At 37.6% G+C, this 22,214-nt stretch overlaps 4 protein-coding genes and 1 pseudogene across 7 annotated transcripts; 1 reads left to right on the top strand and 4 right to left on the bottom strand.

Moving 5' to 3' along the window:
- The first annotated feature begins 16 nt into the window (after positions 1 to 16).
- Positions 17 to 1,451, top strand: LOC103329323 (RmlC-like cupins superfamily protein). Of its 2 annotated transcripts, none has more exons than XM_008231775.2 (2): positions 17 to 156; positions 775 to 1,451. In XM_008231775.2, exon 2 carries the CDS (start codon positions 808 to 810, stop codon positions 1,243 to 1,245), a length of 438 nt encoding a protein of 145 aa, XP_008229997.2. In that variant the 5' UTR covers positions 17 to 156; positions 775 to 807; the 3' UTR covers positions 1,246 to 1,451. The 2 variants fall into 2 exon arrangements, with proteins under 2 accessions (XP_008229997.2, XP_008229998.2); XM_008231776.2 differs by having other exon boundaries at positions 22 to 156; positions 772 to 1,451.
- Positions 1,452 to 1,758: 307 nt separating this feature from the next.
- On the bottom strand, positions 1,759 to 5,332 carry LOC103329324 (serine/threonine protein phosphatase 2A 59 kDa regulatory subunit B' gamma isoform-like). Its single transcript, XM_008231778.2, has 2 exons — positions 3,466 to 5,332; positions 1,759 to 2,616 (listed from the first exon to the last, which is right to left on the bottom strand). Exons 1-2 carry the CDS (start codon positions 4,699 to 4,701, stop codon positions 2,227 to 2,229), a joined length of 1,626 nt encoding a protein of 541 aa, XP_008230000.2. The 5' UTR covers positions 4,702 to 5,332; the 3' UTR covers positions 1,759 to 2,226.
- Positions 5,333 to 7,418: 2,086 nt separating this feature from the next.
- Positions 7,419 to 11,006, bottom strand: LOC103329325 (chromatin remodeling protein EBS-like). 2 transcript variants are annotated; one of them, XM_016793762.2, is made up of 5 exons: positions 10,562 to 11,006; positions 9,903 to 10,245; positions 9,713 to 9,781; positions 8,441 to 8,579; positions 7,419 to 7,850 (listed from the first exon to the last, which is right to left on the bottom strand). In XM_016793762.2, exons 1-5 carry the CDS (start codon positions 10,632 to 10,634, stop codon positions 7,833 to 7,835), a joined length of 642 nt encoding a protein of 213 aa, XP_016649248.1. In that variant the 5' UTR covers positions 10,635 to 11,006; the 3' UTR covers positions 7,419 to 7,832. The 2 variants fall into 2 exon arrangements, with proteins under 2 accessions (XP_016649248.1, XP_008230001.1); XM_008231779.3 differs by having other exon boundaries at positions 7,419 to 7,780; positions 10,562 to 11,000.
- A 2,929-nt stretch (positions 11,007 to 13,935) lies between these two features.
- LOC103329326 (homeobox protein knotted-1-like LET6) lies at positions 13,936 to 16,447 on the bottom strand (annotated as a pseudogene). The gene is made up of 4 exons (XR_016125901.1): positions 15,821 to 16,447; positions 15,347 to 15,596; positions 14,660 to 14,912; positions 13,936 to 14,461 (listed from the first exon to the last, which is right to left on the bottom strand). The product of XR_016125901.1 is annotated as a homeobox protein knotted-1-like LET6 (transcript).
- Positions 16,448 to 19,205: 2,758 nt separating this feature from the next.
- LOC103329327 (plant UBX domain-containing protein 4) lies at positions 19,206 to 21,944 on the bottom strand. Its single transcript, XM_008231781.2, has 4 exons — positions 21,370 to 21,944; positions 20,529 to 20,817; positions 19,834 to 19,929; positions 19,206 to 19,746 (listed from the first exon to the last, which is right to left on the bottom strand). Exons 1-4 carry the CDS (start codon positions 21,864 to 21,866, stop codon positions 19,357 to 19,359), a joined length of 1,272 nt encoding a protein of 423 aa, XP_008230003.2. The 5' UTR covers positions 21,867 to 21,944; the 3' UTR covers positions 19,206 to 19,356.
- Positions 21,945 to 22,214: the final 270 nt, after the last annotated feature.

The following is a 22,214-nucleotide window of genomic DNA, read 5'->3' on the forward strand; positions in this document are numbered from 1 at the left end:
AAAGTTAACTGCGGCTGAGGAAAATAGGTCACGGGTGCGTGAGTTAATCAAAAAGCCCTTGTAAGCTGGATAAACCTTGGACAATGGGGTTTTAGTTTCAGAGCTGCCGCTGCTCAGTCTCACTCTTCTCCTCCACTTGAAGGTTCCATTTAACAGGTAAACACCCACAAATTTCTTCTTCTGCTTTACATGCGAAATTTTGTTTCTTAGGTTCTCCTTGGTTTCTGGGATTATCTTTTCCTGTTCATTTGTGGTGGGAAGGAATTGAAAATCTTGAATTGAAATATCTATATATGCTCTGTTTTGAGTTCCACGAAATGGAAAACCTTTGACCCAATAAAACCCAGATAATCTTGCTTGTTCTCTTGGCTGGAGGTTTTTCTTTTCCTGGGTGTCTCATAGTTGTGGAGGAAAAAATCATTCTTAGAATCTAAGTTATATTTGTCTGAAATGTAGGATTCGGGTATCAGGGGATTAGTCCAAATATCTGTTCTCCTATTGTTTTCAAAATTTGGTGATTGAAAAATGTAAATGTTGTAATGAACTGTCTAGATGTGGAAGGAGCTCTTAGAACTTTTGCACTTAGTAAGCTGCAACAGGACCATTTTCTATAAATCTGATGTGGAAGAATAGCATTTTTTGTTTATTTGTACTGACTTTGCCTTTGGGATTTGGCTACCCAGAGTGAATATCTTAAATTCAGAGATCATGATGTTGGTTTTGCTTTTGTGGTGATGAATTATGCAACGCCTCATTGTTTTCAATTCCTAGCAGGCAATCAAGGCAGAATAACACATTGTTATAAACATGGCAAGTGTGATCATGGCCCCAACCTTCAGCTCAATCTCAGTCAACAGAACTGGCGGAGATTGCAATAAGTGGAGTAGTACTAACAGGCAACGTCGTGGTATGAAATTAAAGGCAATGCGGATAGAGAAACCTCTGGAGGAATTGTACCAAGTGAGAGTGGAACGAAAGGTGTCACCGGAGAGACTAGCAGAGCTTGGAGTTTCAAGATGGTCAATGTGGAAGACTGGCAAGTGCAAGCTACCATGGGACTGGCAGGTGGACCAACTGGTTTACATTGAGGAAGGAGAGGTGAGAGTTGTGCCTGAAGGAAGCAAGCAATATATGCGATTTGTTGCCGGAGATCTTGTTCGTTACCCTAAGTGGTTGGAGGCTGACCTCTTCTTCAATGGTCCATACCAAGAGCGTTACAGATTCCGAGCCTATGGAGATGATTAATAGACTTTGAGTATGTACTTCGACAGTGACATGTATGCCCTTTTAGCTTGTTTGCCTGTTATGAGCTTTACCATGTCAAATGCTAGGGTGAACACTAGTTTGTCAAATCCTAGCCTGCATGTCCAACTTTCAAGTATTTACCTGTATCGTATTTGAGTTCTAATTCGTATATACTGCAAAATGAATGTGCTTCTGCATCAAGTTCATTACAAGCTTAAACAAGGTTTTGGCAAGACCCATCTTCTGGAAATTCCTGATGCTCAAAGCAATTAATCATGTGCTGGAAATCCATGAACGGTGTTGACCGAAGTATTCTATAAAAAGACCCTTGCCGTAGAACTTTACTGCTGTCTTTAGGCACCTAAGCCATTTGTGTCTTGTTCAAGAGGCATATGGAGACTAGCCAAGGACAAGGTTAGGTCGCAAATCTCCTCCATACCCCTTGAAGAGAAGGGTAATAAAGGAGTAAAGACTTACGACTAGAAAGCATAAATCACAGCAACAAAGATCCGATTTGGAATAGTTTTTTATTAAACAATAAAATCCACCATTTCTGGCATACATTATGAAGATCCAAAAGAAGTATCAAGGCTGCGGCTCCAGGTACAGTCCATTAGCCTGGACAGTTGATCAAGCCTAAGGATTACAACAAATATCCCAGAGAGATGATACATTGCTTGGGTTGAAACAGATCCAGAAAAATGTAGTTAACTTTTCGCAACATTATACAACAAATATTATCAGGAGTAATAATAACCACTCATCCTATAATAACGAATCCTTTATATTACACACATCTCAGTACAAAAGGAAGAGTGACCCGGGAGAAATTGCAAAGTCCACAACAACCCCCCACCTCCGCGTTTATCAGCATACAGAGTTACAACAAGCCGGAGAGAAATGAGGCTGGGTCCCACCGACTTTTGTTCAATTACAGCTGATTAGTGTAAACTGTATCTGCAAATTGCACGGGGTCTCAACTCAACTACCTGAAGTAGCCCGTGGTTTTGGGTTAGTAGCAATGGCAACGGAGGAGGCAAATCTTGAGACAAGCACAGCCTCGTTGCCCAAAGCCTTGGAGGTAGCCACATCTTCTAAACGCTTCCAGGTTGATTCACGTTTGTCCTGTGTTTCTTTCTCTTTAGATTCATCTTCTTGGAAACTGAGCAAGCACTCATCAAAGAGTTCTTGGTCGATATCTGCGAATATCTTTTTCACATTCAATGTCAAACTCTGAACAGCTTGGTTCCAATGACTCCGTGTGTTTTTTTCCAAAGCTGGGAAGATTATTGGCAGAATCACTTGACGATTCTGTGTAATCAAAGTTCTTATGTGATCATTGTTCCACAAAAACAAGGCACGCTCAGCTACCTGCCAGTAGAAAAGAAGTTAAGACATCTCATTAAGTAAACATTAAAATAATAATCCAAAACTCAGATCATAGTTATAAAACCATACTTCGACCAAAAAACAAAAATTATAAAACCATACATACACACGATCTTGCACCATAAAACCATCTTCTCAGTTACGAAACGCTCAAGAGCATTGCATCTGAGTAAGAAAGGATGCTTAAGTCAGAAATTCCCACATGAGGAACATTGAATCTGCATATCATGCTTGCATCTGAAAAGCAGAAATGCTTATCACCATCTGCCTCCCAAATTGTATACTAGCAAAACTCACCAACTAATGACACCTATAAGACTATCTTCATATAAACTGGCCTTAGGTGCAAATGCAACTTGGACAACTATTACATCAAGACATCAACCCGGATTCCAATGAACCACAATCTTGAAGTATCCCAACAGTTCTGAACAAGGGAATATTTTCACTCAACCAAGCAGCACAGATAAATATGCAAAGAAGCATCTTGTGAATAAGGAGACAAAAGCTTAATTTCACATGAAAAAAGTGGAATATTTACAGATTTGTTAGATACAAAAATCCCAACAAAACATCAAAAGCCTCAAGCTTTAACATATACAATACATCTCACAAAACCAACTGGGTGTCAAGTTGAAAAGGCAACAATCTAGATGAGAATCTAGAAAACTCATCATTATGGAAAACGATTCATTGGAAGAAAGATAATGAAAATTGATAAATATCAGAAATATTAATAAATTATTGAAACATCGCGTCCATGTGCTTCCACAGATAACACATGGTAGAAACAAGAAAGCCAGTAAAAGATAAATATCGTTTGAATAGTACCTGAAAATGTGAGCTGTTGAGGCAGTGACCAATTTGACGGAATAGAGGGACCATACAGCGCTGAAATTCTGATGCCTGGGTAGCTTCCAGAACTTCTTCTAGTTCACCAAGGAACATAACTTCCTTCGAACTATTAGTTATGGGCCAATACTTCAGCAGTCCTCGAATCACAGTATCAGCCAGCTTGGCATCTTTCTCCACAAACTGACTGATGCAATATGAAAGTTGCTGATGGTACATAGATACACACTTGGGCTTATGAAGGGGAATCAAGGCACGGACAAGGAACAGCTTGTGCTCTTCCTTCAAAGGCAACGCGAAACCATTGATTATGCTGCCTAAAATTTCAAGCAATTCTGCAATCCCATTGTGCTTCTCAGTCTCAAAAATGAACCAAAAGAAGATATGGTTGATGGCTTTCCTAATGAATGGTCGATGCACCATGAACTTCCCATAAATGCGGTGGAGGATTGTCTTTAAGTATTCTCTCTCTCTTTGGTCCTCAGAGTCAAACAAATCCAGTAGTCTCAACACAAACGAATGGTCAATGTATCTTTTAGCAAGCTTGGCATCCGTCTCTGGCGAAGCCACAAATCTCAATAGAAATTCATACACAATCTGAAGATGAGGCCAAGCTGGTTCCATCATTTGGTCCTCTTCGTCTTGGTCGTACATTTCAGGAAGCTTGTTATCAGGATTAGAAGATGAAAATGTACGAAACAAATTGGCTGCCACCATCTTTGTAATCTCCTGCATTGCCACCTCATTGAACTTTGAAGTTACGGATGAAATGTAATCAACAAGTTCAAGCAAAGTTTGCCGCTTGATGTCCTTCTCCTTGAGATTCTTCGAGGGATCATTAAAATCAAACACAACACAGCACATATTCAATTTCTTAATAAAATGATTCTGCCTTTCTGAACTGGGAACATCCCTGAAGCTCGGCAAAGCCTCGTAGGCTCCAGAAGACAACAAAGGACCCAATTGGGCAGCAATGGGAGCTGATTTCTTCGAGTGGTTGGATTTAGTCGAGCTCGATGAGTGTGGGGCAAGAGTTCCATTGCTCGAGCGTGAAGCGCCTGAACCCAAGTTGGAAGATTTTGATGAAGACGAAGTAGATTTTGAGCTGTGAAATGAATTGGGCCCATTCCCATTGGCCCCTCCGTCATTATACGCATCGTTTTGCGATGATTTTGAGGGTTTCCGAGGTATTTTACCCAATATCTGTTTGATCATATCTACAAAAACCTTGACCCCAAACTCTTTCTAGCTCGGAAACTAATTCAAATCATTGGCATTCTCAAAATCAAATACTACAAGCCATACGAGGTGACAATTTATCAACAGAAATGAAAACCCTATCAGATGAACATGTCCTAGATGATTCTTCTGAGCACAAAATTCTCATAACTTTTTACAAAGAATTTAAATTGAATAACAAATAGTGGGTTCCGCAGAAATTGAAGATATACACAAGAGAAATTGACTTACATTGACTACATGAGCAAAGGGATCCGAGAAAGTGCGAGAAAGAAAACGAGAGAAAATGAGAAGTAAGACCTAGAAAAAGCCTGAGCTGGAAGTCTGGAACTCGGGTCTTCAACTGATAAACCCTAATTAAATCTAATTGCGCACTTAATTTGAAGAGAGAGAGGCAAAAGCCTAAAGCAAAAAAGAATCAAAATTTGAATTAATTAAACAAAAAAGCGAAATGTCTGTTATAAATACAGGAGTATACCCTCTACATGTCTCTGCAATCTAAAAGCTCTTTGTAAAAGACTGTAACTTTGCTTTTATCGTTGTTTCGATTCGATGGAGAAAACGAAAATGGAAGGGAAACAAGGGAAATGGGAATGGGTGGCTCATTGTGTTGCCATTTACACAAACACCCTTTAAACAGTATTGTCTTTGTTCATCTTTACCTATCTCTACAAAATAAAATTTGGATTTTTTTTAAAAAAATCTTCTTGTTAATAAAAATGAAAAAACATTTACAATAATGTTAAAGACATACAGTCTATTTGGATGAAAAATAAAATTAAGGATTTAGATATAAAAAAATTTATATTATGCATATGTGAGTTAGGCCAGTTGGTTAGACAAGTCACACTTGCACCTAAGTTCGAGTCTCTCTCTCGGTTGCACCCAAGTTCAGTTGTCCTTCCTCATAGATAAGATTAATTTAGAGTAGTTTACAATGTCGCTTCTATAAAAAAAAATGTTTATATTATTAATTCTTTCTTCTTCTTCTTCTTTTTTTTTCCTAAATTGTTAATTCTTTCATTATACTTTGAAATTCACATATAAATTAAATTAAATTATATAAAGATGATCCTTCTTTAAAGAAAATGGGTAGCCACCCCATTCATTTTGGGCTTAATTTGAGGTAGAGAAGAGCTTGTTGGGGGAGGGAATGAGATGCACAGATACATTGATAAAAGAAGGTAAAGACTCATATATAGATATACACAAATCGTGTATAGAATGAAATAGGATTAGTTTAATGCACCCAATGGTTGAAATTGTCACGAGTATAACTGTAAAAGGTGAATTGCTTTCTTAATGATAGAACCTGCAAACGTGCACAAGTTAGTGAACCTCTGCCACAGATTTTATATGGCATGGAGTTAGAGAACCTCTGCCACAGATTTTACACACACTTATCAACTTTATGTTGAATAAAATGGAATTTACCTCCATCCCTTTTTCCTTTGTAAAGATGCAATTTAGGCCGTAGGCTATAAGGAAGGTTAGGAATAAGATTTTAAGTTTTTTTAATGTTATCAATTTATTTTCTTTTTCACATGCCACACCATTATTATTATTATTTTAATATAAACGATAGTCTAAAAAAGAGAGATTTTTCACACACACAACAAACTAAAATGCCATGAAAATTCGAACATAAGACATCTTGTTTGCAAGTCAAAGCCTATTTTCTTTTTCAAATAAATATGTGGAGATCCATTGGAAGTGCAAAAGAACATGTTAGGTCTAACAAATTAATACAGTCAAAAGGGCCACTACAAAGTTGGCACCCGGGACCACTCTCAAACATTTAAAACCAAACACACCCTATTATGAAGAGATGTACAAGGAACAAAATTTTAGAATAAATAGAAATGTAGATTAAATAGTCTGGCTGGCCACCAAGATAGGAGATCCAATCATCAACTTGGAATATGGTAGAGCCATCCATAGCATTAGATCAAGATGCCCTCTTAGACATCTCATCTGTTTTCTGAGAACAGTCAATACTTGAGGTCCAATATCAGCAAATCAAGCCACATAACCACAGAGAGAGAGAGAGAGAGAGAGAGAGAGAGAGAGAGAGAGAGATGTAGAGAGTCAGCAATACACAAATGATGTAAACATGTACCATGGTAGCATGGCTTAATTAAAATGACAATAGAGCTTTGTACTAAGAGCAAGATGTGACTCAACAAGAATCCGGGACATGATTCTTCAAAATCTGAGACATGCACAAATAACATACAACATCGGTTAACCATCATATGGTCGACAAAACCTGCTGTTATGATAATGACAATTCAAGATGATCTTCCGACAGGTGATACGGTTGCACATTCACAGGTCTCTGTTGGTAGTAGATCTTGGGGGAAAATGGCATGAAAATTGGCTGGACCTCAGCAGGCTGATAGAATAGAACACAATTCCACCAGCCCGTAAGATCAACCAGTGGCAAATGATGTGTTTACAAAGACAAAGGCGGGAGCAAACCCATCGGTTAAGCCAAATGGGTGTTCTAGTTACTCCTGAAACTGCACCCACCATGCCTCGGGTTGCACACACAGAACTCTATTCCAAAGCTGCATCTCTGGATCTTGATCCACAGATGCAGCTCTATCAAGAGCTGCCAAAGAAAACCTGCTTCCCCTACTTTTTCTCATCCCCAAAAACAGAAAGACAATGAAACAAGGGGGAAAAAGGGCTAAAAAAAACTAAATCAGTTGCCATTGCATGCATACTAAGTAATGCCAGCAATAAACACATCACAACAAATCCAAGGTTCCTCCTACATCTTTGGTTTGGTGTGTTCTCATGTTTTCTGTGCTTAAATATGATTTTAATGTCTTGCAAGGACAACACAGATCTCAAAGTCATTGCCTAGGTCTAGCACACATACAAACATTGATAAAACTAAAAAAAGCCTTTGGATTGTGCAAGCACAGTATCTTCTCTGCACTGTACATTTCCACAACACACAACACTGGAGCTAATGCCAAAGAAGTTGGATACCTCCTCGCTAAGCATCCCAATCAATAGGTCATCTCTTCCTGCGCTTTGGCTCCACCTAGAATAAAATTTAAAACATAACACCGTCATGGTTAATCAGCCATGGTCCTTCATTGAAGCAAGGAAACCTATAGAAAATTACATCAGAAACAGTCAAAACGTAATGCTCTGGTTAAGACTTCACAGAACAATATTATGCAGTTTTAACAGCATTACCTAAAATTAATTCCAATAACCAGCGCAATATCATCATGACTATAAATAGGACCTCTCTTTCTCTCAAAACTTTAATTTTTCTTTATCCACTATTTATTCCATAGATTAGTCATAAAGTCATCCAACAATGTTGAGCAAGGAAGTCCAAGTATTTTAGGTAAAGCCAACATCTCCAACATCCACACATGTAGAACTCAAGGTCTGTAAACTAATTTCCAAATGAGCTTGGTTAGAAGATTGATGGTAACTCCTTTCCTAGTTTACAAAAAAGGTAGAAGCCTCATTTTTCCAATTTTAAATCGGCATCAATTGAGGAATAAACACTGACTACGAATTTAAGTCATTAAAATTCTCTATAATTCATCTTCTCCTTTTTTTCCTAAAAAAATTTTCAATTGATTATGGCCAGTGATGCAACCTTCAAGCTTAAGAGGTGGGGCAAGGGTTATTCTATATCAAGAATGTCTTGGAATCATAAGAACAAAACACACAGAATTCTCACCTTAGCCTCAACAGATGGTGATACTGGGAATGTATTCAAGGATCTTTTGGCATCATCATCAGATGAGCAGTCAGAACACAAGAAGTGCTCCAACTTTTTTGCATCTTCAATGGTCATACCCATACAAGAGGGATGAAACCTGCAAAAGATGAACACAAAAAAGGAAGCGTGTCTGTTATTACCATTTATACAATCTTTAATTGTTAGTTTCAAATGAAATCACCAACAAATAATTATGTTGCCAAGGCAAAGGCATTGCCACATTTTATTTTATTTTTAAAAATGCCCACCATTACATAGATTGTGGACCTTAATGGGACTGTCAAAAAGAAATTATTCCACTATTTTCAAGAGTTTTAACAGCAACCAACCACTATTTTGTTCACAATTTGGTCCATCTGATCCTAAATTAATTAAGTAATATGATGGGCTTTGACAAAAGTAACATAAGAAAAGCTTAACGTAGAAAAAGAAAATCATAAAGCACCAATTCAAATTTCCAATCCAATTTCTCTTGATATTGATATTTTTATCAATATTTCCATAAAGAGTTCCCTAATTTCAAACCTTCAATATATCCACTACAATCAGTATTTAAAACCTGTCCTTACATCAAGCTCTCAAGAACCCGCCAAACAATCATCAAACTTAATAAACCAAAAGAAGACTGTGCAAGAGATGCACACTATGTTAAGAATAAGAAAACATTTATAGCCTTAAATTCTGCAAATTGATGGTTAGAGATTATTGGAAAGGAAGATAGAAAAGGAAATCAGATGAGCCCCCGCTCACAATACAGCTCACTATTGTTCGTAAAGGAAAAAAGAGAAATAACTAACTTCCAAGTGTTGAAAGCTACTGAGAATGAAGCAGTGCATAGGTTCTGAAACCCACTATGGTCAATAAGACCTGAATATTTGCTGTTAATTAAATCTCGTCGTGAAACATTCCACATGTTTCACCAACTCCAATAAGATAAATGTGAAGCTCAATGTGTTTGCCATCAAGAGGATCTGAAATTTGGACAAACATCTTATCTCATAATCTGCAAAACCTCAGTAGCAAATGAATTTAACGATCATCACCTTCTACAAATGGAATCATGGCACGAGCAGTCACAATTTCCATTTTCTATTCCACACGCTGCTAATTATGAAAGCTTATAAAACGATAATTGCCAAAGCACTCGATGATTAATGGAAAAAAGTGCATTCAAACTTTGAAATGGATGAATAATACCAAGCATAAAAGAAACGAATGGTGTGCATTTACCAGTCCTTGCATCCCTCACACTGCACCATAAGGTCATCCGGATTGTATGGCATCTCACATTTACAATACCTTCAACACAAAAAGCAAAGTAACATAATTTCAAAATCCAACATCACCAATCAAATATACATGTGTGTTTTTCTGTGAGCAGGAAAATAGACAACCAAAGCCAAAAGAACACATTGCTTACACAGCCACGCGGTCTGGTGTGAACCCTCCAGTGGAAGCCTTGTACTCAAACCTACAGAAGTAATCCTCGGCTCCCACATTCTCAAGCTTAGTGTAGTTCTTGAAGGAGTGCACCGTACACTTCCCTTCTATAGTGTGTGCACTCTGCACATCATAGTGGTCTGATAGAAACAGCTCCTTGGCTCCATGGAACTGTCTTCGCCCTCCGATGGACTCCTCAGGTCGATAATACCATCGAACCCGAACCTTCACGTTGTTGCGGTGGTCCGCTTCGATCTTCTCCACGCGTGCCACATATGGAGGCTTATCGGAGTCCGATGGTCGCATTAACACACAATCACCAGCTATGGCAAGCACAAATTCAATCGAAAATCAATGCCACGCATAGCAGAGAAACATGAACCGTATAAAATGTTTTTAAAAAAATGGAGTCTTCAGCACCAAAAAATTGAAAAAACTAAGATTAGTTATGGGTTTTCCGAGCTTAAAATTGAAATTTTGAATCTGGGTTTTACAAATAACTTGTCTATATATGTAAAGATTGAAATTTTGGGTTTCTCAGAGCTAGATTTAATAAATATCAGACAATCTTGGGTTTTCAGAAGCTGAAACTGGAAACTAAATTCTGGGTTTTTTAGATAGAGAGAGATAAAGATGTACTTCGAACGACTTTGGTGGTGCCCTTGATGGTGTAAGAGTCCAGGTCCTTTTTTCCAGGTTTGGTCTTGGCCATGAATGTTGTGCAGCTCGAAGTTTTGCGATTTCAGAAAGGCAGACAGAGACAGAGACCAATAAGCTGATTTTAGGGAAAATGTGAGCCAAATGAGGCGAGATTGTTGTATAAAGTGAAGAGTTTAACTTAGGGTTTTGTCGATTAGATTGAGGGCTTTAGATGGTAAGGGTTTAATGAAGTAAAAGGAAACCCTAGACGTGGAAGGTTTGAACAAACTGGGAAAGAGTGGAAGAGGAGAGTGCTCGGAGAGAGCGATAGAGAGAGAGAGAGAGCTTTTGCTTGGGCGGATGCGACTTGCGAGGATGAACAGAATGTATGGCATATCATCATGTATCATCTCCATCATCATCAACATCATCATCCATTCTTGCATACATTCATGCTCAATTATAATACTAAAATAAATGTGTTTTTCTTTTCTTTTTCTCTTTTGAGTTTATTCTTTATTTATTTTTTTATATTTATTTTGTAAATTCATTTCTTTATTAAGAAAATACGTGGAATATGAACTTTGGAGCTTTTTCAACATTCAGTTGGAAATTGATTACATATTTAATGGTTTCTTATTTTGTATTTAGGTAAGTCTCTAGTTTCATTATTTAATGTGACATACATAGTACTCTTCCTAGTTAAAGCATAAAAATTTAATAAATTCAAAATTAGAATTCAAAGTTCAATGCTTAAGAGCAATTCCATCTGACCCTCAGCAACAGGGGCTGGCCCGGGCAAGAGGTGGGGCCTATGAAACAGCCCTCAGGCGAGATGAGCCGAGTTGAAGGCCAGTTTCTTGACATTAGCAATAATTTTTTTTATTAACAAAATCTTAAAAAAATACAAAAAAATTCAGATTTTTTAAAAAATAAATACTTAGTCATAGTTTTCACTTCCCACACCAACTCTATACAAATTTATTTCCTCATATCTCATGTGAATAGTTGTTGTCATAGCAATGGGTGAAAACACTACAACCTTTTGTAAGGGCAGCCACTATTCATGTGAATAGTAGCTGCCCTAACCCCCTCTTGCCATGACAAAAGGCAAACTGGTGGAAGTGCTCTAAGAGTTAAGTAGAAAGCTATTTCTTACTTACACCTGTTATCATGAGTTGTATAGATACAAGGTCACCAATCTATGACTTTTGACCAAACAAGCCATAATATTTTATTAGATCAATTAAAAATGTATATAGAGAGTCATCTCGATTAGTAATATGACAGACATGGATAAAGCTTCCTAGTGACTAGAATCAGCTCTAGGGTTGAAACGATCTGGAGAAAAAAAATCGCAAAGAACTTATCTAAAAACCCTTATTTAATGTCTAAGTTGTCCTGTATCAAGTCAGTTACATTAAGTATATCAAGTCGGTTACATTAAGGATAAAACCTAGCTGCTAACCGGCATAACTCTCGTAGAGAAACTAGACCACTCAACAAAATCAACAATTTTCTGGGAATTACAAGAGAATACCAAACAACTCATAAAGTTTCTGGACTTTAATAACAAACTACACCAAATAAAAGAAACCAAACAACACCGACTAAAGAAGCAGAACACTTTTCTCTACAAAATGATGCACAACCAAAGCTATCCAGATCCATAACAGAGACAACCATAATTGCCAATAGGAGAGAAGAGAATCGTGGTATGCCAAGGCACGGGAGAACATCGAAAATCCGACGGGGAATAAATTCCTAGATCTGAAGCTTCTCGTTCTAACTCTCATCCACCCCCTACCACATGTCTTGGTGTGAAAATAGATGGGATTATAGCCAGCCACAACCAAGTCTGCAAAAAAAGAAAATTTTAAATTTAAACAAAAAAATAAAAGGAGCAAAAGGAAAGCAGGGAAAGAAGGAAGGGGAGGGAGATGGGAAGCCACCGACCCCAAGGGGCCCAATGACTCGAGGGTTTCTTCGCTTCTCGCTTATCGCTTGTCGGCTCCGAGGGAAAGTTATTATTTTGTTATCTATGACTTAGAATTTATAAACCTAAGTAACGAATGACAACATTTTTGTTACCCACAAAAAGAACTATAACTCACATACTAATAGCTACTTACCAAATATTATATTAATAGTTTTTCCTCTTATTCTTATTATCTTTTCGGCCAATTTATTTTATTATTTACTCTTCTGCAAACTTTTATCCTTCAATACGATAAAATGTTAGAGGTGAAAGAACTCAATCAACTAAGCTATATTCCACTGACAACAACCTATTACTTCGTTAAATAAAAATATAACCACATTTCATACATGCATGTAAATATGACAACACAATTTTATTTTTTTGGTTAGTTGCATATTTACATAGCTTTAAACAAACTCATTTTTGAATTCGAGATATGTTATTTGGAAGGAAAAAACTTGACTCCTTAAAACCGAGGAGGAGTTTCTCCTCAAAATAAATGAGATTTTGACATTTCAATTTCATTTAACTTTTTTCTTTTTCTAAAAGTCTTTTAATTTTCTTTGTTTAAAAAAAAATTGGCAAGTTTCCATTTACTTTGAGAATAAGCTCCTTAATTTTTAGGTAAGGAGCCGAGCTTTTTGGAATATGGTAGGTTTATTGCTATACTCAATTGACATTTTAAAGTTGTATAAGAGGTATGACCCCTACCATTATTAATAATATTTTGTGTTAATAGGCGAATATGGTATTAAGAGTGAAATTTGAGTTTACATAAATACAGGTTGCGATAAGAATTGGTGCCCCTATCATTATTGATGATAGATGAATTTAGTATGTATGGTGCCATTCTAAACCATCATCATCATCATCATCATCATAATGTCTAACCAACTTCTTGTATTAGATTTTTCACATCAATAATATTCTATCGCTTATCATAAATAAATAGAAATAGGTCGCTAAATTAATTTATAGGTCAACTTTGCCTTAATTAATAGGAAGACTAAGTTTATGTAAGGCCTAATTTGAAGAACTAGCTTCAATAATTTACATATCTTATCCGATTTAGATACAGAACTGAAATACAAAGCATGTAAGCAAAGTGGTAACAAAGTCAAACCAACACGTTAGTCTGTCATTTTCGTTAGCTTTTTAACACTCGTGTTTGGTTGTCTCAAATGTCTAAATTTTATTTATTTATTAATGTCACAATTTAATTTCAACATTATCATCAATTATTATCTCCCAACACAAACAAGATATTTTAATTAATATCTAAATTTTCCCAAATTAACGTTAATAACCGAACTAAAAAGGAAATAAATGAAAAAACATAGTGGACAAGGTGATGTGAAATATCACGTGTGATATCGTAGAAAGAGAAGACAGCTTGTTTCAATGTCTTTTGTGTGCGCTTTGTTCCCGTTGTGCATATGCTTGCATACCACTGGACCAAAACCATGCTTGGCCAAGCTAAAATTCTAAATGATGCTAAAGAAATCAAGGTGCTGAAAATATACCAAAACCACATGCTTCTGCTAAAAGCACTTTGGAGAAGCTAGGGGTAGGACCAAATTAGAAGTCTCGGCCCGCCTAATCAAATTAAGAGTGGTCTCAAAATGTCAAGAAGTTAGAGACGTAAATTAATTTGGGTACACCAAATTCTTAACATATATAGACATGCATTTAAGCCAAGTGATAAAATATCAAAGGAGAGTAGATGTGCTGTTCATGGGGAAGGTGAGATTGTTGTCCATGTAGAAGTGGGGATGATGATGAGGATGTGTTGGATCCATCACAGCAAATTGAATATCCTCTGAAGGCTTCCAATGGCGTTTCCTCTGATTGATGAACCAGTTATTTATCTGCTTCAGATCCAGACCAGTAGACTCTGCCAGTGCTAGCTTCTGAGCTTCCTGCATATACAAATTTAACATTCTCTCGTCAGACTTATGTTATGTAACGAAAATATAGATTGAGTACAATATATCGCATAACGTTCTCTTGTAAGACTTAGGCTATCATATAGATACTTATTTTGTCAGATTTGAAGTACAGTCTGGCAAGACAATGGACGAAAACAAAGATTAGTAAAGACTGAGTATAAGGTGTACCGATGGATAGGGCCACTTGTAGTGTCTGCTCCACCAGTCAGCAACTGATGCCGGGCTTCCTTCGGCAACTTTCCATTCTTTTTCTTCTTCATAAACTCCTGCTTGAGGCTGCCCAGATATCCAGTGTATTTGTGCAAAAGCTTAGCTTTGATTTCCCTATCTTCAGCTCGAGGGTCTATGCAACTCTCATTCTTGGTGGCATCAACCTCTTCTGGAGACCCACTTCTCCCAACAATATTATCATCACTACTAGCTGACAGATCACGCATGACAAAAAATCAGTGCAGAACAAAATTACTACAGATGAAAATATAAATATGTATATGGTAATTATTAAGTACTAAATCAAGCCTAATGAGGATGCCATTGTTTAATTAGTGGCTATATACCCAAGTTAAGAAGAAAATGAATAACCCTAATCACAGTAAAATCTTCTAAAAGACTTGATCTACCATAATTACCTCAAGCAATCTTCCTGCTAAACTTTACAAGCAAACACCAAACTCAAGTTTTGAATTTCAATTGCTACAGTTTTGAAATAAGCTTAGAAAGAAAGAGAAGAGAATCAGATCAGGACCGTTTTGATAAGATCCATTGTAAAACAGTTCAAGTTGCAGCTGAAGATGCAGGAAAGAAACACTAGAGGAATTACATATATAGATATAAGAAGGTGATGTTGATGACAACCAGAATCTGAGGAAGAATGAACTGTGAGAGCTTGGAGCTGGGAGTCGATTTTGGAGAGGAAAAGCATGGCTTCTTTGAAGGGTTTTGTGAGCTCTTCCTCGTACTTAGTCAGCATCTCGCAGTAGGCCTCCATGAACTGGTCCAGCGCTGGGTCTGGATCCCCTCCTTCTAAACATGCTGCCTCAGAATTGTGAACAGCAGCACTGCAGGCCTGCTCTAACCTAGCCACCACTTCAGGAGGTGCCCCAACCTAATTAATTAATTAAAATTTCCCAAACAACATCAGACAACAAGGACATGCAGACAGAAAACAAACCAAAACCTACGAAAAATGAAAAATAATACATATTCCTTTCATGGACCACATAACTCTCTCAGACCTTTTTTTTAACTGGGTATGTCTCTGGGTCAGAGAGAGAGAGAGAGAGAGATTGAAGATCATGGGGTTTGAAAATGAATTAAACTAGTGTTCACCTTTTGGCAACTGACATAGGAGGCCAAGAGACGAGGGAAGAGAGGATGAGCCATAATCTTGGCTTTCATTCTATCGCTGCAACTAACCATCATCTCCTGATCAGTCGTCTGATGATCACTTTGCAAGTTTGGATGGCTGCAACCCACCATCAAAGGTAGAGAAAGAAACTGTGCCTTACTACTCCCAGTTCTACTAGTGTTGTTCCCAAACCCCATCATCAGACCACTATAAGTAACACCACTATTATTATTACAATTGGTTCCTCCTCTCTCCATCTCTCTCTCCCTCTCTCTCTCTCTCTCTCTCTCTCTCTCAGAGTGGCCTGGAAGTGGAACTTCTCTCTTTCTTTCTTTCTCAGCAGAGGAATTGCCACCCGGTTTTTAAGCTAAATCTCCACATGTGACAGTCTTTATGTGTACAGAAAAGCAAGGAAAGAAGGAAGCAAGCCTCCCCTCCAAATTACACACACGGACAAAGACACAGTGGAGGTCTGTCAGAAATTTACATGACTGATATATATATCTGTAAAGGGTTGATAGATTTAGACCTCCCTCGGAAATGGCTACTTTTCTTTTCCTCCTTTCTGTACATAAACAGTACTCTCTCTCTCTCTCTCTCTCTAGACTCTAGTATAATTTCACAATACATAGAGTGTATTGAAAAAAGAGAGAGTTCATAGTTCTTAAAAAATGAACAGAAGGGTGCACGCGGAGTTGACGTGTACCTCTGCTCAGAATGGAGAAACCTGAGAACCTTTCCTTCGGGATGAGATTAATAATCAAAACTAATTATACTTTGTGATATTATTATTTTCATCTATATATCTATCTCCTCGTTTATTGTACTGCCACTGGTGCTGCGCTGCAGACTGACTGCGTTTGAGACTGCCTTTTTCTCTTCAGTCCTCGGTGGGAACTTGGAAGAAGAGAATAATTAAAAAGAGAAAAAAGGTCCTTAATTAATGTGTTTTTTTTATAGTTAAAACTGTGAATCTAAATGATTAACTTGATTAATAATAGTTTACAAATGCACAAGCAAAACAAACATTTTTTTTCTTTTAGTTCTCTCAACGGAGAGAGCATGGTAATTTATGAGAACTTAGGAAAAAAAAAAAATTATAACGGGAATGACATTGTTTTGTTATTTTCGATCAATAACATAATCACACGTGAAATCATTAGTTCACATGCTATTGTACTATTAGTCTGAAATAGCACAAAGTGTTATTTTCGTTCGAATTAATGTAGAAAGATTAAGTGGCCGGCCTATGGTGTTTGGTCCAACCATCTGCTCCCCTCGTGGCCTACTCTGCTGTGCTTATGATTGATGGGTAAATGATCAAGATGTCAACCGTCCATCTTGGTGATCGATGGTATTTCATAATCTATCCGACCATTTTAATATTCTCTGGTGATTTTGGATTGTCCAATACTCCCCTGGCCCTATATCTATATGCATCTCTCTCTTTCTCTGTCTTTAATTAATTTCAGTTCAGCCTTAATCTCCTGCCCATGACTTAATTATCTTCTCTCCAAGTAGAAATAATCCACTAATAATAAGCTAAGATTAAGATCATAGTCACACGTTTATATGCATTTGTTGTGACATGCGTTCTTGGGGAGACCAAGTCGGCATGCACACGACATTGTATTCCTCTTTCTCTTAATTTTTTTTTATTTTTTGATTTAAGCGATAGTCTAAATTACAAGAGGAAAACTATATCCCTCGGCTCTCTCTCCATCTGAATACATAGAATGAAAGTAAAATATCGTCAGGAGCAGTCATATCGTATGGGTCTAATTCATAATAATTTTAAGAACAAAAAGAAGTGGGCTTTGGGGAGCTGTGGAGAGGAGAGGAGAGAGGAAGGAAAAGAGAAAGGTGATGAGAAAGTTAGTGGGACACACTCTAAACGTCCCTTCCATCTCTCTCTGGCTCCAATCTTCTCTCTAGTAACTTTTTGATTCTTGCATTTCATGCCCGCTGTGAAGTTAAATATTACGATATGGAGATGGCAATCTTGCAAACAAGGCCTAGCTAAGCAAAGACCTTCCTGGCATACACAAAGAACCCTCGTACGTACCCCAATGAGAGCAAGCAGCAATATAATGTACTTTTCCTTACACTGTTGAGAGAAAAAAAGAATGAAGAACTTACTGGGAGAGTGGTATTTTGTGTTTTTATGTGTTTTTATACTGAAATTCAATGTTATACCAAAAGAAACAAGAAGTTGAAAAGAAAATATTATCACAAATGTTGGATTATATTAGTTAGCAAGACACCCTTACAATCGAGTTTGAATTCCCTTTTTTGTAGATTATAGTAGTTTAAAATATAACATTGTCAAAAGAAGAAAAACAAATATTGTCATCCACAATCTCATATTTTGAAAAGAAAAATAGATTTTGTTTCCAAATAGTATAGACGCATGCCAAAAATTCCACTTATAATTGGCATGTTTACTTATTAAGAATGGGCGTTGAAATGATCCTAATTCTTACTTTTCATGTGTTTACTAACACATAGGTATCAAAATGATTCCAATCTTTGACTTCCCTTGTGTTTATTAACACATAAGGAATCAAAATTTATATGAATTCCACGTTAAAATATGTAATAAAATTCTCTCAAAATAAGGAATTTGATCATTTAGGAGGGAGTAATTGATCCGATTTCAATTCCTTAAGGAATATTCATTATTATACCCAATATAGGAGCCCTAATTATAAAAATTTAAAATTTTATAAAAAAAACCAAAAAGAAAAAACCCCCTTATAATAAATGAACTTTAGAAACACACCAAATACTCATTTACAACATAACAAAAATGTTTTTAACTTCTTTTAAATTACAAAACTGCCATTGATTTCTTAAAACGAACTCAACTCCAAAACCTCATAAAAAAGTCTAAAACACTCAATAAGGCATCAAAGTAATTTAATAATAAAAATTAAATTCAATAAGGTTAGCTGTCATTTTTTGGGCTTTTTTTCGGTATGTTTATAGAAATTAAATAGTGTATAATTTATCTATATTATTAATGCTAAGAATGGATATATCACTAAATATCTCATTCCTTAATTCCCATATCTAAGTTACCCGATCCATTTATTCATCATGTTAACCCCTTCTAAATGGTGCATAAACTGCGGATGCGGGTTGCAAGGTGTCACACATTTCGTGAAATGTCAAAATATGATGTTTGTAGTGCCTTATTTTTGTGCGCCTAACACCATGACAATGGGTTTCGGCCAACCATAATTGTTAACCATCAAATCAGTAGAAGAAAATACAAGAGTGACAACAAAATAGACAGCATTAAATGAAAGGCATCTCATCAAATGAAAACTCTACTTCGTATGCTTTGCAAAAACAGATAAGTCATTGCATCAAAAAGCATAAACCGGTTGTTGAATGGTTTCATAGCTAATTTTTCAAATTCCTTACATATAACATAAATTCATCACAGAAAAATAGATCTGTGCTTAGGACACATGTACTTGAATATGGCTCCGGAATTGATGGGTGCAACCTCCTAGAGTTTTTGGATAATAACAGAATTGGCTATACCAGCCTGCTCTATTGTCTGATCCAGATCAGAGAGCTGTTTCGGAGGGAACCCCATTGTCTGCAATCGGTAACTTCTTGCCCCATCAGGTCTTGATGCATCAATAAAAGCATGGATGTCTCTAATTGTATGGTGGTAGTTGAAGCGAGATACCATACGCGTACCATCTGCTAACCTTAGCTGAATAGAGGTTGATGGTAATGACTGATCCACAGTTAAACCCATTGAGGGCAATGGAGCAGCTCTTAGTGGAAGATCAGCAGCAATTGACTCAGAGGTAGCTGCAGCAGAGGTAGAGCTGCTCTCACCTAAAGTTCTTCCAACACCCTGAAAAGCAACATGCCGCTTCACTGGTTCCTGGAACAAAACTAGAAAACATCAGAAAGAATGAACCAGATGCATATTAATAACATATATACAAGTAGGAGAGAACTAAGCACAAACAGGGTATTCTTCCTCCCGCCTCATAAGATTAACATGAACAGCAGTCCTCCTATTGGCTGGCTCAAGTTCTTTTGGGCACTCAGACTTCTTGATGCTCTGCAATCATAATAATGAAAAATTATCAGGACTTAGAAGAGAGATCAAACTAGAAAAAAAATACAAAAGCAAGTAAAATGAAAACCTATAATTGCAACAAAAGGCGAAAGGAGAGCAACTAATCAGAACTTAAGAAATTTGTACACAACAATTAATTGCAATATTTTGAAAGGTTCATTTGGGACAACCTCTAGTTTGGCTACCAACTGTGCTATTTTTCAACAAGCTTATCAAAATAATGAGATCAAAACTTGTGGAAGTAAATTTGAGAAAGATGTTTACTCATCCCGAAACCCCGGCACGTGACAGTGGCACATGCCTCGAGAATCCCTAGAATACAACGCCCAATCGCCAGAGTGTCATACTCCCAAGTATTTCCGAAACACATTAAGACATTTTCAGTTGATTTGAAACAGGTTGGATTAGAGTTTTGTTTAGATTTACTCTATATACTAAAAAAAATCAAGTTCATATCAATGCACTAGGAAAAGAAGCTGGTAGACTCATACAAGCGACCAAACCAATTTTTCTTTTTCAGAAAGAATCATAAAATTCGGGAATAATTAAACCCATTATAGAGAAGCTTCATTAAAACTTACTTCCAAGAAAGGTGCATTTTCAGGATCATCCAGCCTCCGCAACGGACCATCATCTACAGAAAACCCATTCCTCCAGAAAGTAATGGTGTGAATAACAACTTCAGGTGGCTGAGGTGCAGCAGTTGGAACAGTCTCCCCTGAAAGCAGTCTAGCTGTTCCAGTAAAACTTTTTGAGCTTGAAGAAGGTTGATGGGGATCTATAGGTCCCTGGGCGGCCGCTAACTGTCTAGCTTGACTGAAAATTGAATCCACATCACTGCCTTTGGTAGGGTCTTGGACAAGCATTCCGCTGGAACCAACAATGACAAATTAAAACTAACATATATTAAATGAACAATTGCAAAGAATAAAACGTGGTAGCAGGTCAACAAAAGCAAGAATGTTGAACCAACTTGACAATGATTGGAATACATTTTAAGACAACTCCTTAACCACAAAACATTGATTCTCGGTCCTACAATCAGGTCCCTGTGAGGCTAATTTCTCTAGGACGTTCTTCAGGTCTAGGACGTTCTTCAGGCCGAGAATAATCTTCCTAGTTCAGATGCATTCCTATTTTCTTTTGTTATAGACAAACGACAACAATTGGAATTTTCTTTATTTTACTGACCACCATTTTTCTCAGCGACCAAACATAATTTTCAGCTTATCTGTTTTGGTTGCAAAGAAAACGAATTTTCAGCACACAAACACAAAGCATTACATTCCACATTCCGCATTTTGTCGGTTCCCGAACATAGGGTTAGAGCAACTAACAATCCTTATTCCTTATTAGGGAAAAAAACCAGTGATTTTCCTCGACATTCTCAGGAACCAAACAAGAACTCGCAAAAGATCGTACCTTTTCTCGCCACCAGTGTAGTACTCCTGGGGCTCATCCGAATCACTGCCGGACCCACCCTTTGCCGGCTGATTCAGATCGGAAAGCGTGCGTATGCCACGTGGACGGCTCGCAGAAGGCGGCTTGGTATCAGCTTTGTCTTGGGCCCCACTAGAGGCGGCGCGCTTCGATCGAAGCTGGTAGGGAGCGCGAGAGGGAGTCGGAGACGGCGAGCGAGAGCGCGGCGGCGACTGCGAAGGAGAGTAGTTGGGCGAGTGTGAGGGCGAGGGCGAGAGCGAGTGGGAGGCCGGGATTGGAAACGAGCCGGCGTTGGTGGGCGCGTCGACGGAGACGGCGACCGTGTTGTTGTCCAAGAATGTCGAAACGGCGGCATCGAGGTCCCAGTTGTGGCTTTCGAGGAAGAAGAGGGCTTCTTGTTTGGAGGCGGAGGTGATCTCGCTGAAGGAGTTGATTACGGCGTCGTTTTGGGGATTGGATTCTTGAGCTTCGGTTTCCATGGCTTTCCACTCTTGATCGGATTCTTTGATTGCTCTCCAAGACTTCGGAGTGCAGAGTCCGATGTGAGAGAGAGAAGGCATTTGTTTTGTGCTCCATGTTTTATATCTGTTCCTCGCTTCGCTTAACGAGTGAAACGACGCCGTGTTGCTTCGCATGTCTGTTTTCGGTCGCAGAAGTGATTAACGGCATGTCGTTCCACAGGCATTATTTCATATATAAAAGAAAAACAATTTAATTAACTTCATAAATTATATTACTTAAATTTTCATTTTAAAATAATCTTTTTTAGAGTAGGGCCGCGCGGCTATACTGTTAAAATAATCTTTTATGGAGTCAGGCCTTAAAAC

This window comes from Prunus mume, linkage group LG4 (assembly GCF_029339155.1).
Source record: "Prunus mume cultivar Tortuosa linkage group LG4, ASM2933915v1, whole genome shotgun sequence".
NCBI lineage: Eukaryota > Viridiplantae > Streptophyta > Magnoliopsida > Rosales > Rosaceae > Prunus > Prunus mume.

Coding starts and splice junctions, on each gene's coding strand:
- LOC103329324 (XM_008231778.2), bottom strand. CDS start 4,701: ATGATCAAACAGATATTGGGTAAAATACCTCGGAAACCCTCAAAATCA. Junction 2,617..3,465: donor TCAACAGCTCACATTTTCAG/GTACTATTCAAA, acceptor TTCTACTGGCAG/GTAGCTGAGCGTGCCTTGTT.
- LOC103329327 (XM_008231781.2), bottom strand. CDS start 21,866: ATGGAAACCGAAGCTCAAGAATCCAATCCCCAAAACGACGCCGTAATC. Junction 20,818..21,369: donor TACACTGGTGGCGAGAAAAG/GTACGATCTTTT, acceptor TGTTGGTTCCAG/CGGAATGCTTGTCCAAGACC. Junction 19,747..19,833: donor GGCGGGAGGAAGAATACCCT/GTTTGTGCTTAG, acceptor GTTTTGTTCCAG/GAACCAGTGAAGCGGCATGT.
- LOC103329323 (XM_008231775.2), top strand. CDS start 808: ATGGCAAGTGTGATCATGGCCCCAACCTTCAGCTCAATCTCAGTCAAC.
- LOC103329325 (XM_008231779.3), bottom strand. CDS start 10,634: ATGGCCAAGACCAAACCTGGAAAAAAGGACCTGGACTCTTACACCATC. Junction 9,782..9,902: donor ACACCAGACCGCGTGGCTGT/GTAAGCAATGTG, acceptor TTTGTGTTGAAG/GTATTGTAAATGTGAGATGC. Junction 7,781..8,440: donor CACCATCTGTTGAGGCTAAG/GTGAGAATTCTG, acceptor ATTTTATTCTAG/GTGGAGCCAAAGCGCAGGAA.